The sequence below is a fragment of the Camelus ferus genome, chromosome 23, assembly GCF_009834535.1.
Source record: "Camelus ferus isolate YT-003-E chromosome 23, BCGSAC_Cfer_1.0, whole genome shotgun sequence".
In the NCBI taxonomy this organism is placed as follows: Eukaryota; Metazoa; Chordata; class Mammalia; order Artiodactyla; family Camelidae; genus Camelus; species Camelus ferus.
In genome coordinates, this window is record NC_045718.1 from 16,769,181 (window position 1) to 16,788,179 (window position 18,999).

Consider the following 18,999-nt stretch of genomic DNA (forward strand, 5'->3'; position numbering starts at 1 on the left):
AGGTTCTGTTGTGACAGAATCTCGTTTGGGGTCAATCTCTAGAAATCCCTTTCTCAGTTCCGCATGCTCATGCCAACAGAGAGAAGACCGATAAAATTAAGGAGTTTACTTACAGCAAGTCACTAGTGAAAAGGCCTATAACCCAGGGCCTAATAACAAAAGACAGGGGTCTCTCACACACATTTTCATTCTCATTCCTTTCTTCCTTTCCAAGCCCCAGGTGGGGAATTTGTGAATATTGTGGATACTTTGACATTTTTCTTATCTTGGCTTAAAAAAAAAAGTGAGATGAGAAAGGAAGAAAAAAAAAAGGAAGTGAAGGGTAATTGTTTTTTGATGGTAGAACGCTCCACCTTCCTATCATACAAGGAGAGCTCTGGTCCTGGAAGTGACTTCCATGAACTGGGCAGGGACCCCTGCAGGGGCTCTGAACCGCTCTGGCATCAAGTGATCCCGCTGTAATTGGACAAAAGCTGGTAAGCTCTTTTAGGAAAATGATCATACAAAATCTTTCACCACTTCATTTCACACCATTTCAGAGAAGTTCGTGGACCCTCTGAAGATCAACTGATGACCCCTTCCAGCAGCCCCCAGGCGAAGAAGTTTGAAGCTAAAGAAAGCATTTGTTGGCTAAGACTCTTCACTGTAGCAAAGCCATCACCTTGCAGCCACATCACAACTTCCAGCTGTCGGTGGCAGTGCACCAACGTTGGGGAGGAACCACTGTTGTACAGAAATCCATGTCCTGATGTGCTGTTTCTTATTTCTGTCCAGCCTCAATTTTGTTGCAACCTAGGGCCAACCCTCCCTTCTTTTGCCTTGATGGATGACATATAAATACCCACATAAGTAGCCCTTCAGAGATGCGAAGGAATGATTTTTGCACTAGAAGGCTAATTAGGTAGTAAGAACAGACGAGCAGGAGGCTGTTGAATATTCGGCAGAGGCACTTTCAAAACAGGAAGGCCCCACCTCCTGGAACTTTGGATGCGCTGTTGCGCCTTGAAAGCAGAGGATGAACTACAACTACGGAAACCTCGTGACGGGAAAGCAGCCTCTAGTGTCCATTTAAAGTGGCTTCGGACCTGAAAACTTAGTACCACATTTTAGCCAAGGGGAGGAAACAAGAGGGTCATCTGATTTAGATCAGAATAAAGATTTATTTGGGTAAAGAATTATAATTCTTTTTATTTGCAAAAGCTGAAAATACTCATATAAATTACCAGCCCCGAGCTTGGGTTGCCGCCGGCTCGACCGCATGAGACAAGAGTCTGTCACTTCTTCTTGCCAGGTTTAGGGGCCTTTTCCAGGCCCTGGATGTGTTTTCGAGGAAGCTGATACTCTTCTACAATCCAAAAGGCAGAAACTCCTCAGTGAGGCCAGTGCCTGCTCCCCTCCTGCCCCCTCGCCGCTTCCCCTTTGTCTCACGGTGACCCTCCCTCCTCGGTGCCGACCCCCACGGTCCCCAGTCTCCACAGCCACCTCTTGGCCCTCTCGCCCCACTAGGAGCTCATTCCTGCTGTCAAGTTCAAACAGTTTCCATCACATGACCGGTTCTCTACATCCAGCTCAAACTCAGCTCCTACAGGAAGCCTTCTGGGATGGACCGTTTATCCCTGCACCTTGAGGCTGAAGTGTGTATTTCAGCAATTTCCACGTTGATAGCTACTTTCCAGGTGTACTTTAGCCCCTGTAATTTTCTCCCAAGAGAGAGTGTGTGTATCTGAGTTCAGTCATGTGGTGATCTTATTTTCCTCTGGATTTCTTCTTAGTACCTCATGTGGGGTTCTTCACTTAAAGGGGTCAACTCTAAAAGGTAGCTGCTGGGTACAGCCTTAGACTATAAAATAAATTTGTTTATTGAATATTTGCTATGTGCCAGGCCCTGGGTACGAAAAAAGGATGAAAAAGGGAATTAGATCTCTGAGTCAAGATGCTCAGTCTAACAGGGAGTTCAGACAACAGAATCAATTAACCAAGTTACAGACAGTAATCAGAAATATAAACACAACCGGAAAGTGGTATGTTAGCAGTTTTAAATGTGAACTTAAGGAAACAGAAAAAAAAAAGAGAGAGAGAGAGAGACATGTAAGACAGGCTTCCTGTGACCCTTGAGCTGGGCCAAGGAGCCTTTAAGGTCAGGCTGTGGGAGGGCACGGGAGGTGAGGGGGCGACACAGAGAAAAGCACCCATGTGTGAACTGCAGGTGCACATGGGAAACAGCCCGGAGGCCAGCATGGCTGAGGCCTGGCGTGGGGACCAGGGACCTGCCAGGGAGCCTGCGTGGAAGACTGGGGTTGGACTGGGACAGTCTTGTTTACTGAGCTTAAGAGTTTATTCTGAAGGCATTGAAGAGACATAAAAAGTTTTAGAGAGGAGTGATGTGATCACGCTTGCTTTAGAAAGCTGACTCAGGTAGCTTGAACCAAGGACAAAATGCAGGCTGGGTGACTCAGGACTGGTAGAAAGAACCTCGGCTGTGGAGTCTGACAGAGTCACAAAGTTCAGAGCCCAGCTGCACGTTCAATAGTTGAATGCCGCAGCACAAAGTACTGAATCTCAGTTTCCTCATCTGCAAAACAGAAGCTGTTCCACAGCCTCATTATAATTAAGAGAGATCAAGCCTGCAAAAAGCCCAGCAGTGTCTAACACGGTTTGGGTGCTCAGCAGATGTTTCCTAAAAAGGGAAAACCAGGAAGAAAACTACTCTACCAGTAAGGCGGGGAGAACGCTGAATTTGCGGGGCTAACGGATCTGGTTCGCACGTTAGTTCCACCTCTTGCTGGCCGCTAAAAACTATATGGACCACATGTTTACATGGGAAACTCACTAGAGTGAGTTTAGTTGGTGGGAAAATTTTTGCCAAGTTAGACAGCAGTCTCTGCTCCTCCAGAGGAGACGCTTACCGAGCAACAGCCGGCCGATGTGGTGGACCTGGTTTCCCTGGATCTGGACCTGCAGGCTGTCCTTGGCCCCAGGGGCAGGGGTGATGGTGGTGCTGGCCTGGCATCGCTGCTGGAGAATGGCAGCCACTGAGCACGGATCCAGACCATAGGCCTCCAAATTCCGGACCACGGTCACCTGTGGGGACAGAAGATTGATGGTGGGTACAGAACATATGCCCTCCCCTCCAGAAGCCTTCTGGGCCTTCAGCAGCCTCCTCACCTGCTACGTTCACTATCCCTGCCATCATGGCACCCTTTCATCCAAATAATTAATTTTTGTGCTTCTAGATTGATTCTTTCTACCCCATCCAGTACAGGCGTACCTCAGAGACCCACCATACTAAAGTGAATATCACAATGAAGTGAGTCACATGAATTTTTTAGTTTCCCATTGCAAATGAAAGTTACGTTCTTCTAACTTTTATGTTAAACAGTCTTTTAACACCATACTGTTAAGTGTGCAATGACGTATGTCTTAGAAAACTAAGCACATACCTCAATTAAAAAATACTTTATTGCAAAAAAATGCTACTCATCACCTGAGCCTTCAGTGAGTTGTAATCTTTTTCACAATAGTAACATCAGAGAACAACAAGGACCTACTGTATAGCACAGGGAACTATATTCAATTTCTTGTAATAACGTATAACGGAAAAGAATCTGAGAAAACACACATACACACACACACATATATATATACACACGTATGTATAACTTTGCTGTACACCTGAAACACTGTACATCAACTATACCGCAATAAAAAAATTTTTTTAATAGTAACATCAAAGATCGCTGACCACAGATCATCACAATAAATGTAGCAACAATGAAAAAGTTTGAAATACTGCAAGAATTACCAAAATGTGACACAAATATGTGAAGTGAGCAGGCGCTGTTGGGAAAATGGTGCCAACAGACTTGCTTGACGCAGGTTGCCACAAACCTTCAATTTGGAAAAAATCCAGTCTCTGCGAAGCACAATAAAACAAGGTGTGCCTGTATATGTTATACATTTAGTGAGATAGATGCTGTATCTCATATATAGCATATTTTTTCAAGTTTTTTTTTTATTATGGAGAATTTAAAACATAAATAAAAGTAGAACAGAATAATGAGCTCCCACATACCCACCACCAGTTCCAACAATTACCAACTCATGACCAACCGTGACTCATCCCTGCCCCCCTCCACTCCCCACTCCTGTATTACTTTATAGCAAACCCTCCTAGACGTCAGACCATTTCATCCACACATGTTCAGTATGGCTCTCCAAAAGATAAGTGCTCTTTATAACAGAAAGACAAAACCATCATCACACAAAGTTACACATTCAAGACACAGTGGCTGCTGTGAATCATTATTAAGGTTATCATTCTTGGTTCTCATTTATTGACTGTTTATATGCCAAGTACTATTCTGAGTGCTTCCCCTACATATATTCCGTCATCTGATTCTCACAGTGCCTTATGAGGTAAGTATTAACAACCATTCTTCACATAAGGGAACTCAGGGAAAGAGACACTAAGTGAATTGCTCAAAGTCAAGCAGCAAAGCAAAGGCCACATTTGAACCCAGGTCCACTCCTAACGCCCACGCTCACAACCACACACTACTAGGAAGTTCTTTATTTTGAGCCCCAGGCTGTCTTCTTAGGATTTCTACCCAATAATCTTATTTCTGTCTTCTCAAGGCATACAGAATAAGTACGCTCCTTTTCCCAAGGCCAGCTTTTCACATACTTGAGGACACATGTAATTTCTTCCCTATGACTTTGTGTTGCCAAGCTAAACACGCTCAGTTCCTTCACCATTCTTTACCAGTTATTTTCATTGAGCAAGGCCCAAGATGGAACAGAATGAGTACGAGCTGAAAGCTCAAACCATAGTTCTAAGAAAAAAATAAAAATAAGATCTTGTTTACTTTTGGAACCAGGCTCTAGCAAGTTTCCTAGCACAAAATCCTAGAGGGAAGTGAGGGAGGGGTCGGCTTTACCTGTCTGACACAGGGCCCAGCCCAGTCACACAAACATGGGTGTTTCAGAAACAACCTTTGCGGTGTCTGAGGCCAATCTAAAAACCTCCAGTCACATTAGAGAAACCAGAACTTAGCAGGGACATGAAATCACCAACTTCAAACATTGTGTCTCTTAAAAATTACCTTCTTATTAGAAGCTCTCTGCGCTAGGGTGATGTCAATTGGGCCAATTTTGCCTTTCTTCACAATGGGCTCTTGTCCTGGAAAGGTCACTTGATAGGCAGGCTGCAATTTTTCCAAACATCTGAAATGTGAGTTAATGCATTGGAGACTGATAAAGCCAACAGAAGCCATTTCCTCATTCCCCCACCCCCTACAGGCGGTTGGGTGGGAAAGGAGCTCAAAGGCAGTGGTTTGCCCTTGGCTACACATTCAAATCACCTAGGGAGCGAGACCCCAGACCAACTAAGTCAATTAACTCTGATCAGGAAGATACATTTTTTAAAGCAAAGTGCGGCCACAGTTGAGACCCACTGACTCAGCGAAGGGAACATCAGTGACTTGAGCCCCTGGAAACTGTCCGCTGGCCTGGCCTCCTGAAAATCTGCCCAGGCGGCCTTGTGCAGTTTACCAACTGTTTCAAGACTCCACCTTCCCCAGCCGAGTAAAGCTGCTACACATTTCCACCACATTCCAATCACGCATCTTTTACAGATGCCCTTACTGTAAGGAATGTCTATCTTGTATCTAACCAGATTTTCTTTTACCATCATATATACTGGGATTGATAAACTTCTTCTATAAAGGGCCAGGTGGTAAATGTTTTAGGCTTCAAGGGCCATATGGACTCTGCTGAAACAACTCAGCTCTGCCATTTGGCAGGGAAATGGCAGTAGACAGAACATAAATAAGTGGCTGTGGCTGTGGCTGTGTGCCAATAAAACCTTATTTCCATAGAACAGGTAACAGGTCAGATTTGACCCACAAGCTATTGTTTGCTAACTCCGGATATAAATTATTTTCAGTTTTGGTTCTGTGGGAAAAGAAAGGGTATAAGGATCTTTCCTTTGAAGACTCAAAGACAATCCCCACCAACCCCTACCCCCTGCCTCCTTTTTGTTTCTGTATCTTTTTGAAGTTCTTATTTTTAATAAATCTTCTTGTCTCTCTCTCTCTCTCCCTCTCCCTCTCCCTCAAGTTCTCCTATATTGTGTTGGCTCAAACTGTTCCAAAGTCCCTCCACATCAGAATTACCCAAGCCTGTATTTATGTAGACTGACATGGTATGAATTGTGGAAACCAAGTCAGAGATGAAGATAGTGACAATTCAATAGTCCAACATGATAAAGATTAAGGGGAGGAGATGGAAACGTCAGGGGGGCTGCCAATCCCCACTACCTGCTCAGGAGACTGTCCCATGGAAGCTTCACGACTGCGTGCTGCTCATTTTTCTCTAAGATGCAGTCACATAGGATGGGATCCAATTTCACGAGACTAAAGGGAAAGAAGAAGCAATGAGGAAGTCCTAGTGTCGCCCCTTCTGATGCCAGGTCAGATCGGGATTCATCTTTTATGAGTCTCTATAGCCATTCAGGATTATTAGAACCAACTGGGGACCACAGTCCACAAAGCGATGTACCCTCTGGATGGGAGGTACATATGTTCTCCCAGAACAAAGGAGAAGCAGGCGGTGGAGGGGAAAGCGGGATGGGAAAAATCTGAAGACTAGGATCCTTGGCTCAGTTCTGCTACTAACTAGCCACGATTACAAGTTGGCATTTTATGCCTCACGCTAGCATGCGCACTTGAAATCATCAGCAGAGGACGTACATGAGATGACGCTTGCTTAGCCTACAGTCTACGCGGACAGCATACGTGGCTCCGTACACCCTAGACCATGACTCTAAGTGTCCACAGCCTGTGGTTTAGAAACCACTGGCCTTGATTATTTCTAAAAGGCCGTGACCACCTGCGTCCCCACCATCCCAGCCACGCCCCCTGAGCGGGTCCAGGCCTGCCGGAGGCCAGCGCCGGGAGACTCACGGAGGGCCCGCCTCCCGGTCCACTCACTTTTTGTTGTCTGCATCAACCAGGTCGTTTTTCTTGGCGTAGTTGATGACGATCGTTCGGACCTCACTGCCCTGGAGAACGCTCCCCTTCCTAGGTGAGAAGTGACCTGGGGGTTATTTCACGCTGTGCCAGGGGACAAGCTGCAAATACGAAGACTCACTCCCTGCTCAGCAGGGCGCTGTCCTCGGCTTCTCGGCCGCGGTGTTCTTCCCTTTTCCTGCCTGAGGCCAGCAGGGCCTTGTGAAGAGTAATTACAGGTAGAGAAGGGAGAGGCCTACTCTCTCGTTCACTTAGTCCAGAGACACTTCCCAGGGGAAGGAGGCTCGAGGCTGGGTCTGGGAGAAGGGGGCAGAGGGGCAGAGCAGTCACAGAAGAACACTACTCAGGCTGAGAGGGCTACAGGCCAGAACAGCAAGCAGGCAGAGGCGGGCTGCTCTCCGAAAACTCACTTGTGGCCAGACTCCTGGAAGAGCAGGGTCATGCTGGCTGGGACACAGTAGAGGGATTTTATATCTGGAGGGTGATAGGGCTGTTCCCTGCTACCCTCCTGGATTGTCTGGGAGGTCGGGGAGGGCTCGGGTATGACGAAAGATGTGATCCTAAAACCCAGCAGAAGGAAAGAAAAAACACATTTCATACTAGTGTCTCGGCAATTCCCGGTCCATGGCCCAGGTGTCCTGGGCCAGCTGAGCTGCGGCGACCGGGCCCCCTGCACTCACCTCGGGTGCTTCCAGTCCACAGCCACAATGCTCTCCACCCCTTTGCTCAGCTCCTTCACCTGTATAATCTGCTCCTGCTGCATGTGCTGCAGGAACTTAGAGAGCTAAGGGAGAGAGGGCCAGTGGTAGGGGACTCCATCGATTCCGCACACATCCTTAGCACCTACGATGTGCCAGACCCCAGCCAGTCCTGGGGAGGGACGTGGGACGGTCCCTGTCCTCATCCGGTTAGGAAGTGGGAGGCCCCCACCCTGAGAGTCAGGGAGTGAGAAGGTGCTGGAGACTAACTGGTGAAGCCTTCCAGAACTCTGAGCAGATACAAAGGGGTGGAGAGGAGGGAGGGGAGTGGGTGCCTACCCAGCTGCCTCAGCCCGGGGAGAGTTTCCTTCCCCCACTCCCCCAGACACCTCGAATCAAAAAGCTTAATCCTAGCCTCGGCCCTGCAGACAGAGCCTCCTCTCTGTCCCTCCAGCTCGCGCCGCGTGTGCCCCTCCACAGCTCTCTGTGTGGGTCTGCAGAGAAGGTACCCGCTTACCTTTTTGTAGCTTGACTTCTTGATGTCCAGCTGTCGTCCTTCAGGGCTGACGGCAGACGGAAAAGGCAAGTTAAGCTAACAAAGCAGTAGTAGCGGGGCCTGCCTGACACTGGGAGGAGGGCGTTTTCCTCAGCCTTCTTCCTATATGTTCGGCAAGAGGCTGCTGTTCCAGAACTCTCTGCCAGCAGCAGTATCTGACAGAGATACAGACTTGAGGGCACTGTCCTTGCTATCCAATGGACCTTTCCATAAAGATGGAATGTTCTCTGTCTTCTAGTTTAAGTTCAAATAGCCACACATGGCTAGTGGCTACTCCACTGGCTATAGCTTTAGATTCCTCTCAAACTAGACAATCTTCTGTGGCCTCAAAAGTTTCACCTCCAGGTGAACCTTTCCAACACTAAGTTCACTGTCACAGCCAGGCCTAGAGCAGGATTTGGCAAACTACACCCTGAGGGCCAAATCCTTCCGCACTAACTCATCTGCCATCTCTGGTTGCCTTAGTGCCACGATGGCAGAGCTGTGGAGCTGCAAAAGAGACTGGTGTGGCCTGCAAAGCTGAAAATAATTACTACCTGACTCTACAGAAAGTTTGCTAACCCCTATCCTACGGCTGTTAGTTTTGGGGAAGAGGTTCCTAACGAAAGCTGTAACCATTCCACCTCCCCAGAACTTACATCTTCTCTCAAAATGTGACAAGCAAGAGTGGGATTCACAGGGAGCCCTCTCAGAACCCACCCCAGGTTAAGAACCTCTACCCTAGAGAATATTCCAGAATCCCTTTTCCCAGTTACTTGCAACCCAGCAAGGTCAGGACAAATTACCAAGTATCCTGCCACACACTCCAGACCCCACACTTGTATAGAATGCCTTAAAGAAGCCCACATGTAAAGAGGAGAAGAAATTACATTAAAACCACTTTTTTAAAAAACAGAGCAAAATTCTCAAAAAGAAAGTTCAGACTTAGGGTGGAAATCAATGAGCAAATCTCCTGACATGACAATATTTATTGGGTGCTTAGTAAATGTCAGGCTATTTAATCCTGACAGCAATTCTCCAAGTGTTGTAAATTAGGGCTCCGAGAAGCCTGGTAACGGGCTCAAATTCACCTTGCTCAGACGTCCTGGGGAGCTGGCATTTAAGCCCAGATGGCTCTGTCTTCAAAGTTCAGGTTCAATCCTGCATGTAACACTCCCTCTCCTGGTCGCTTGTGTTTGGGGTGGGGTAGGGAGGTCACCCCCATTCTTCCTCCTGATACGACCTAATCTAGCCCACCTACTCTTCAGGAAATTGTGAGGGGATTGAACATTCCAGAAGAGGCCTCCAGGCAAAAAGGCTGCCCCAGGACCCTTCCTAGACAGGACATACTGCCCGATTTGTGAGAGAGCCCAGAGTCACCACAGCAGACGGTGCTCAGAGGATCTTAGAATTTTAAACTTCACTGCCTTAACATCTTCTCACTGGCTAAAATTTCAGTTTTGAAAACCCAGTTTTACCAGATCAACCCTCCACTTCACTCTTTCCACATCATGTCACCTGACCAATTCCCCCATAAGCTTTGTCCTGTTCTACCACCAAAAAGCAAGAGAGAGACCCATGCCCCAGCCTCCAGCCCACACCACGCCTTCCATACCAGCAGGAGAACATGTGGCTGCCAAGGAGCGTGCTGGTGAGTAAAGGCAGGTCGGCCTTTTTGACGCGGCACTTCAAAGCATGCAAGAAGCATCTCTGCAACAGTTCGTCCATTTGCTCTGAAAGGAAACGACAAGGACCACATCCTTCCTGAGGGATGCAGGAGGCCTGCACAGCACAAGCAAACTCCCCGTGAAGCGACTTGCCTACCTCCCCCCTCAGCTCTAGAAGGAGCCATTCCCAGGCACCCAAGCTCCCAGACTCTACAACACTGAGCCCTTACAGAGAAGGGGTCAGGCCACAGAGGCCCACCCAGCCAGGCACAAAGGCTTCTCTGACAAAGACAGAGCCAGAAGAAACCTTATGGGCTCTGTAGGTCCAAATGACAGGCCCAGGGAAACGTGACTTATGTGGCAAAGACTCCCAGGTGAGATGGTAAAGGGCTGGTGTACCACCCTCACCAAAAATAAGGACTCTCCCCTGCTCTCCCAGGGCCTTGGGGCCGCTCTAGTCAGAAGTAGAGCAGAACCCTTCGGCCTCCTACATGGGGAGGAGACAGGCCCTTCTACCCTCAGAGCTGTACCTTGAAGGGTCTTGCTGTCTGTGGGGTCTGGGTTCAGGCCCCCAACGCTGGGGTCCTCTGTGGCTTCTGATTGGGACTTCTCCCCACACATCTGCTGAACCTCTTCATCCTCCTCCTCCTCTCCCTCCAGGGCCAGGTGCCTCATGTCTCCCTGCAGGGTGGCGTCTGCCTGGACAGACCCCTTCTCTTCACTGAGATCTGGGGGATCCAGGGCCAGTGGAGCAATGGATGGTGGGGAGGACTTGTCTCCAGATCGCCTGCAGAAACCTCATGTCAGAAACACTGAGCAGTGGTCACGACACCCTCCAGCCTTGGTCGGGGGGTCAGCGGGAGGCCAGAGACAGCAAAAGCCACAGGCAGCGGTGTCCAGGAGGGGGCAGAGAGCCTGGGCTCACATCTCAACTCTGTTTCCAATTCTGGGCCCAGGAAAATCCCATTCCTCAGTTTCCTCATCTCTGAAATTGGGAGAGTAATTCCTGCCTCCTCCTTATCCCAAAGGAATAATAATATTATTAAGAGAAATCCAAGGACAGAGAAAAATTAAAGACAAAGTAGTTAAAGAAAAGACCTCTCCCAAAGTACTTCTTTCATATGAATTAAAAATAAAACCATTTTGAATTAAATAACAGAATTAAGATCACAAATGCGTCTGTAGAACCAGTTTGGTGAAATACAAACCCAAGGCTCAGCGTGTGTAAGAAAGCACAGACAGCTGGACTGCTCAAGACTGCAAAGTCCGTTGCTTCTGCGTTAAGTTAGAATGCAACCTGACCTGCAGAGGAACGATTACAATGGTTTTACACCACTAAGTCACTAAGTTTTATGAAGATGGGGAAAAAAAGTGTTATCACATAGCAGAGCTGGCAGAGCAGTAAAAGCAAAAAGCTTTATCTTCACGAAGATTATACAAATCAAACTAAGTTATAACCTACAGCTGCCACAAGGTTTATGAGTATGGTTAAAAGTGAGGCCAGAGTGTATGTTTAGGCCCTTCTGATCAGGTAAATACCATTAACTCTTTTTAAAGGGTAGGAGGCGGGGAGACTGAGGCAGCTGCTGATAAAACAATTTAGACATGACCTTGATTGCTCAAACTGACAGTCAGAAAACAAGGTGCGGGGAGAATGTCAGGGAGCAGCCCTCAAGTGTCTGCTGAAACCCAGACTAACATGGTTGTCGCCTCCAGCAAAGCAGGGCTTTGCCACTACTTGTACAATGAATAAGTCCAAGACTGACTAAAAATGTAGGGGTAAATCTATACCAACAGACTATACTTGGCCAAAAGACCAGGCATACTGTTTTTGAGAAAAGCAATATTTACTGCTTTTGGTTAAATGACAAGAAAACAACCAGAAAATGAGTTGGCATAGAGCTCCACAGAGTAACCACCACAGCGAGAAAGGACAGCTTCCATAATGGGCAGGGAACCAAAATGTGAAACCTGAACAACATAAAAGTAATTGGGTTATCACCCTGGTGCCTAAGGATCTACTTGACTTTGATCCGGATTCAGATGTGAGAATTTCCAAGCACGCGTCACGAGGCCAGAAGGTGCCTAAATGTACATGGCAGAAAAGGCCAGATGGACCGGAACTATAAAGAATATCACCGTACTGAGAGGCAGAGCAGACAATGGCAAAAGCCTTCTTCGAGGCCTAGGATTCTACAATTCACCTAAAAAATAATTAAAGTTCTCTATGATTTCTTCTCTGAATAGGCCAAAAAAAGGTTTTTTTTCCTCCACATTTAGCAAGGAAATTAATGTCTGGGGTCAGCAACTTGCCTAAGGACACGGCAGGGACCACAACTCTCCCTTCTGAATCCAGGCCCCATGCTCTCTCCACCCAACCAGCTCTCTGCAAAACAGAAGAAACCCTGTACCCACCACAAGTGGTCCTGGTAGGTGTGGAGCACAGAGAAGCCCTTGCCCTTCAGGCCTGAAGCCAGCATCTCGGCTGTGGACATGGTGGCGACTCCAATGGCAACAGGGGCTCTAAGAAGGAGGAGGCCAGAGACAAGGGTCAGGGAAAGCATCCCACGGGGGCAAGATGTCAGGACCCGCTTTCTGCACATGTGCTGAAAGCACAACGGTTGCAAATCTGAAGCATCCACTTATATCACAAAACTAAAACTCGGTCCAGTCTCAATGTTCTTCAGATTACCTATAAATACGACTTTCAAAAATTCCATGACCAAACGTTCCCTTCCGTGTGAGTAACTCCTCTACTGATGTTATCACTGTTTTATTATGAATCAAACCCAGGCAGGACTTGGAAGGGCTTTGTTGTTGTTGTTAATGGAGGTAATGGGGATTGAACCCAGGACCTCATGCACGCTAAGCACATGCTCTACCACTGAGCTATACCCCCTACTCCCTAGAAGGGTATTTAAAGTTCCCTTTCTTTAATTTCAAAAATATAAATTATCTCCTCTACCTTAAAAAAGGCATAGCCATCCTATAAGAGAGTTCAAAAGGGAAGCTATTCATATGCTATAAATTAGGCTGAGCGATGCCACAGGGAAGAGAGAAGAGAGATACAGTGGTACCAACTAGCGAGCTTCCTTCTGAGCTGGCTCTTTATAACAGGGCTTGCTCTGTGTAACTATCTATCTAAGAACTGGGCGGGTCCAGAATATCAAAACAGCCGCATTTACAGTAACTACAAAAAAGCCCAGATGGGAATCTGTCAGCCCAGTGTTACTCAAGCCCTGCTCTCACAGCGCCTGTGAGTACTGATGTCCAGCTGGCTAACAGCGGGGGAGTACAGAAGCCCACAAGGCTGCCTGGGCCCCAGGGAGAAGACTCAAGGGCAGAGATCCTAACACCTGAACTTCAAAAAATATTTGCTAACCTCGTGGCTCCACCCACTGTGCCCATGGGTCAGTTCCTGCCACGGAAACTTTCAATCTGGCTTCTTTCCCAGTTCCTAAAAGAGAGGTCTTTGTCTCCCACCCTTCGAAGGGTCTGTGGCTGAAGGACTTCAGTTTCAAACGTAGCTTGTAGTTTCAATAAACTCCCCTGTGCCCTTATCCCCTGCCATAAACCACCCGGCTCAGTCCCCATATACGTTCTAAAGGCCACACTAAGCAGGCCAAATACACATTATGTAGTTTTCTCCCATCTTGGATAGAATACTGCATGGGTGCAGGGGGTAATAATACTCTTCTTTTCAACTGCAAGTTTTGCTGCAGGTAAACAAGGAAGGAAACATTTCTAGGTGCTTGTTTCCAAAAGGTTCAAGGAAACTAGGAGAATATGAGCAGCAAAGATCAGATCTTTAAACACTGACCCCTCCCCTGCCTACAATCTCCCTCTCTTCCTCTCTCAAACAAGCAATGAGTGAAATGATGAGATGTCATTTTTCACTCAGGATGACACACATGAAAATGACCCATCACATCCGGTGTCAGTGTGTGAGGAAACAGGCTCTTTCCATCCTGTAGGTAGGACGGAAAACTGATGGAGCTTTTTTGTAGAGCAACAGAAAAGACGCATGATCTTCAGCCTAACTGTTCTGCTTCTTAACATCTGCTTTAGAAAAATCCTGGCGCTAGTGTCCGTAGAGGCATCAGGAAGATGCTATTTGTGACAGAGACAAAGTTGAGGCATCCATGATGTCCACTCGGGAAGGACCTCTTCCATTATCACATAGCGGGTAGAAAGATTCAGCTTGTCTGTTTGCTGACATGGAAAATATCCGCAGTATCTTAGGTGAAAAAACTGTATCCTAAGTGAAAAAGTTCTGCTTGTTGTTAGGGAGGGCATGGCTCAGTGGTGGAGCATGTGCTTAGCATGCACGAGGTCCTTGGTTCAATCCCCAGTCCCTCCATTAAAATAAATAAATAAATAAATAAATAAATAAATACCTAATCCCCAACCCCCAGCCCCCAAATTAAAAAAGAAAAAGGGCAAAAAAAATTTTTTTAATTCTGCTTGTTGTACTTTTAAACATACATACCCTAAATCATACATTTCATATGCACATGTGTATATGCATTGAAGAAGGCTGGCAAGGATAAGCATCAGAATGATAATGGTTACCTCTGGAAGAAAAGGATTGTGGGTAAGGAGGCTTTAGATTTTTTAGAATTGTTCATATGATTACTTTCTCAATTATTTAAAAAAAGGAAGCAGTGTGGTGATGGCTAAACAATTCAGAGAATCTACTAAGAATCATTGAATCGTACATTTAAAGCAGGTGAATTTTACAGTATGTAAACTATATCTCAATAAATCTACTAAAAATAATTAAAGCATGAGGGTGACAATGTGGATGTTGGGAAAAGAAGTGTCGAAGTCATGACAGGAAAGGAAAGACCAAGAAAATGTCACAGACAGGAGACTAAGAAGACAGGACAACTAAATGCAATGGGGTATCCTAGACTGGATCCTTGAATAGAAAAAAAGACATAGTGGGGAAACCAGGGAAATATGAATAACGTCTGTAATTGCGTTAATGGGATTGTACCAATGTTAGTTCCCTAGTTTTGATAACTATGCTGTGGTTATATGAGAGGTTATCATTACAGGAAGCTGGGTAAGGAGTAAATCAGAACTCTGTAATACCTTTGAAACCCTCCTGTAAATCACAAATTATTAAAAAAAAAAAAAAAAGAGAGAGAGAGAGAGAGAGAAGCAGCAGGAGCAAATACACTTGGCCCAGATGTGTGGACACCCTACAGGTTCACTGCCATCCCCCACTCTCTGATTCTTCTGGAAGAATCTGCTTCGTTTTGTTTTGTTTTATTTTTACTCCTTTATCCATATGCTGTGGAAGTTGTCGTTCCCACCACTCCCCTGAGTTTCACCTAAGTTTTTCCCCCAAAGGCACAGCTGACTGACGCAGTACCTGTTCCCCACCAAGGCAATGGCACAGAGGTCACCCTTCTGCACCTGAGGCAGACCAGCAGGGGGCACCACTAGTCCAGGCAGCATCAAATCTGCAGCAAACAAAAAAATAAGTGTTACAGTTCTGCAGTTTACTTCATCATTTACTCGTTCATTCAACAAACATTAATTATCAACTATACTATTCCTAATGAAAATAAGAAGTAGCAACCTGAGAATCAGATTCTTTTCCCTTTGGGAGGCTAGTGTTCAAACTGAAGCACCAAGCTGAGGGTCCAGTTCCATGATCTAATTTATTCTGATTTTCTGAATTCAGCTTATTAATATAAAGTATAGCATCTGGCAGTCCACAAAGAACTTTCATGTCACTTATCTTACTTAAGCCTTACAACAGGGTCAGAGAGGACCAGGGAACTTATGGAAACAGCCAAGTGAGAGATGCAACAGACATGAAGGGAAAAATTCCATTTTTCAGTCATATGAATGCACAAAATGGGCACATTTATTTAAATAGTTGGCCCTCACTAAGTAAGTTTCAGCCAGTGTCCAGAATATAGGAAGATACTCTTACCTGCTCCCCCCACCAGTTTTTCCAGCACCAGAGGCCATGTTGTAAATGTTGGTAGAAGATCAGGGTAAGACCACAGGGTGTACACTGTCCAAAAAGAGAACCAGAAAACACTTACTGTCCAAAAGTCAATCCCCTAGGGAACTGGCAAAGCCAAACACTAAGGCCCCTTTAATTAAGATGCAGAGAAGAAATTCAACTGAAAGCTAGAGAGAAGGTTGTGAGGGGATGTCCAAAGAGGTTGCATTCTTTTTTTTATTAGGTTACCCCGAGTTTGTGAAGCAGTTTATATGTCACATGCTATTCATTTTTAGACTCTTTGCTTACTTAAGCCCTAGCGACCTGATTCTTTACATATTTCTATTGAGCTCTTTGAAGTAGTTTATCTCAATCTGTGACATTGAGAAGTTATCATTTTTATAGTAGGAAGACACATGATGCGAGCTGTAGCTTTAAGAATCTGTTTAACTGCCGAAGTTGGATATTTACATGAAGTTGGATATTTACACATAAGGCTACAGGTGAATATTTGCTTTGTGAATATCTGATTTGGCCTGTCCGGTATCCCTTTCCCCTTCTCTGGGAACCAAGTGCCTCTTTTCCTGTGGGGAACACATCCCATAGAGTTTACAAGGGGCTGACTCCCTTCTCAAAGAGGTCGCAGTCTTGAGAAAGGCAGAGACTTCGGGACCTGGATGTCACTTGACACTTGGGAGACACCTGTTGTTCCACCTGGACTGCAGCAGGGAAAAATGGCCACAGTGGATAAATGTAGGGACAGAGACCCAATGAAGATTCCACTGATGACCTCAGAAACAAGTAACCTAAGAATGGGACGCCAGCCTGCCAGAAATTTTGAAACTTTCCCATGTTTATTATTTTGATTCCCTCTGTTTCCATAGTGATTAGCAGTAAAACCCTGAGATCAAAAAGGGCTTGTATTTGTGTAGCAGCAAAGTGGAGTAGGGGTAGAAGTGGCCTGGGGTAGGTGACTGCATTGCTGCAGCCAAGCATGGAAGAAGAAAAGCCCCAAGTGACAAAGTAGGTGTCAGGAGCCATGGAAAAGAGAAAAGGACACTGACTCGCTGGGATCTGTGACAAAGAAAGAAAGCAACGAATCCTGGGAGCCAGGCAGAGCCTAAGAAAGAATTCCTGTGAAATATCTCAATTGGAATCCTTCACTGAGACAGCTGGGAATGTGGTTTAATTAATCCAGCTTTTTTCCTATCGCAACATCTCTTCAGTATCTTAAGAAAAGCCTGCTAGTGATAGTTTTAAGAAACATTTTTTATATGCCCTAAAACTCCACCCTTTTCAAGACCTCTGCTCCATCCCTAGTTAACCCACTAGAAACTAATGTTCCTTTATCTCAGAATTTCCCTTGACAACCACTTTCTTTCTGTTAGCTCCCCCTTTTTTCCCCTTCCCTTCTAAAGCAGTTTCTGGTCCTGAAAGACCTAATTCTAGGGACATTAAATCCAAAAAGATCCTTTGGAATGATATTGGGAGGTTTTGCACTTGTTTGCTTTAAGAAAGACAGGTTAATGGAAGAAACAAGGAGAAATAGATGTTAGGCAAGGACCACAGTAATGGCCATCTCCATCCTATTGCCATACCTGTCGGATATAGATTTTTCTCCAGTTCAAATAGGATGGGGTTACCACCACTCACGTACACAGCCACTGCATCCCCTCTGTGAGCATACAACTTCACAATGTTGAGCTCTTCCTTCCCAGGTACTAACTCAGACACCTGATCCGTCCCAAGAGTGGGGAAAACAGCTGTTACATCAGCCCGAAGTTTTCTCCTGCAGAAAGCACACATGCCTGGTATGAATGCTGACTGGATGGATTTCAATAAAAATTAAGGACCCAGAAAGACTTACTATAAAGTCATGAGGGACAAGGAAAAGACTGGTTTATGATGCCCTTATTCTCACACGCTCTATTCTCTTTCTCATCCAATGCCTCATCTATTTTCACGTGTTCTTCAGGCACCAGGAACAACCCAAGTTAGCCTGCCACTGGAAACTCAGCCTTGCCTGACTTCTTGCACAGCTCTTGGACCCGCTCCTTTCTCATATATGGTTGACAAATCTGTCAGCTTATGATTAAGTAGCTATTCTAGGGCACCAAGAATGACAACCATAGAACACTGGTTCCAAAATCCCCAAGGTGATACCTGCACTTGCGGCACTGTCTGAAGAGATATAGTTCTTACCACTTATCCTCTCCCACCTCACCCCTCCATCTGTCTCTCCTGCCAGAGGTTATCACTAGACACTTCTTGGATACCTGTAGTTCTCTGGGTCCCACATGATTTCTCCCAAGGGGCTCAAAAGCTCTTGGGAGGGCAAAGGCCCCGTATTCCTTCATTTTTGCATCCTCCACAACATCCTAAACAGACTGCAGTCAGTACGCACTGATTGAACTATGTTTTCTTTTAAACTCACTAGAATATCCAAAAGATAGGTTGGAAGACAAATCAGGCCTCCACTCCATTTTCATCCTCAAAATGTGTCTAACTCACCCTTGCTCCCCTGGCGTCCCTTCTCCGGCTGTACCCCTCGACCTCCACCCCAGGTCCGCTGACCGAGCCCAGAAAGGGCCGTGAGCCGGACGTGCTTGAGAGATGTCTGGGTCCCTTGGTGGGCAGAGCAGGCCCCTTCTCTCCCTCACCTGTCCGACCCTTTGATGGCCGTGTTGGACTTGACCCGAAAGGCCTTGGCAAACATGTCTGCTGGAGTGGCCTGGGGAAGAAAAGGAGACCACAGAAGCCAAGGGCTGTCAGGAAAACGAGAACACGGCGGCTTTCCGACCCGCAGCCCTGGGGGCAGCCATGCTAGGGCCCGGCTGGGAAAGGGGCCCGGCTGGAAACCCGGGCCGCGCAGCTTCACGGCCACCCCTAGCGGCGAGGCCGGGAACTGAAGCAGGGAGGGCGGGGCCGGAGACTGGAGGGCGGACTCCTGCGCGGAGCGGGATGCACCGCCCCCGCCGCCTCTCCCGTCTGCTCGGCTCTGCGCCTGCGCGAGCGGCTTGCGCATGCACCTCTCGGGTGACCATCCGGGGCCAACACTGTTTCGGTTCATTTCCACTCTATCAGCCATAGAATGTGTTAAGTGGGA

General features: G+C 46.6%; 1 protein-coding gene across 3 annotated transcripts; it reads right to left on the minus strand.

Annotated features, from left to right (window-relative positions):
• Positions 1 to 1,140: 1,140 nt before the first annotated feature.
• EIF2D (eukaryotic translation initiation factor 2D) lies at positions 1,141 to 18,768 on the minus strand. 3 transcript variants are annotated; one of them, XM_032467056.1, is made up of 15 exons: positions 18,554 to 18,764; positions 17,492 to 17,682; positions 15,879 to 15,962; positions 15,309 to 15,399; positions 12,344 to 12,451; positions 10,459 to 10,715; positions 9,877 to 9,994; positions 8,244 to 8,289; positions 7,709 to 7,812; positions 7,439 to 7,588; positions 6,990 to 7,079; positions 6,318 to 6,413; positions 5,103 to 5,223; positions 2,907 to 3,081; positions 1,141 to 1,345 (listed from the first exon to the last, which is right to left on the minus strand). In XM_032467056.1, the coding sequence occupies exons 1-15, from the start codon at positions 18,607 to 18,609 to the stop codon at positions 1,275 to 1,277; spliced, it is 1,758 nt and encodes a 585-aa protein (XP_032322947.1). In that variant the 5' UTR covers positions 18,610 to 18,764; the 3' UTR covers positions 1,141 to 1,274. The 3 variants fall into 3 exon arrangements, with proteins under 3 accessions (XP_032322947.1, XP_032322946.1, XP_032322948.1); XM_032467055.1 differs by lacking the exon at positions 1,141 to 1,345 and adding an exon at positions 1,836 to 2,586 and having other exon boundaries at positions 18,554 to 18,766; XM_032467057.1 differs by lacking the exons at positions 1,141 to 1,345; positions 7,439 to 7,588 and adding an exon at positions 1,836 to 2,586 and having other exon boundaries at positions 18,554 to 18,768.
• Between the last annotated feature and the right edge of the window lie 231 nt (positions 18,769 to 18,999).

Excerpts from the sequence above, each read along its gene's own strand:
- EIF2D (XM_032467055.1), bottom strand. The coding sequence starts at position 18,609 with ATGTTTGCCAAGGCCTTTCGGGTCAAGTCCAACACGGCCATCAAAGGG. Across the intron at positions 15,963-17,491 it reads GAAAAATCTATATCCGACAG|TGTACACCCTGTGGTCTTAC; the intron begins GTATGGCAATAG and ends CTTTTTGGACAG. Across the intron at positions 7,080-7,438 it reads TTCCAGGAGTCTGGCCACAA|GAAGGGGAGCGTTCTCCAGG; the intron begins GTGAGTTTTCGG and ends CTTCTCACCTAG.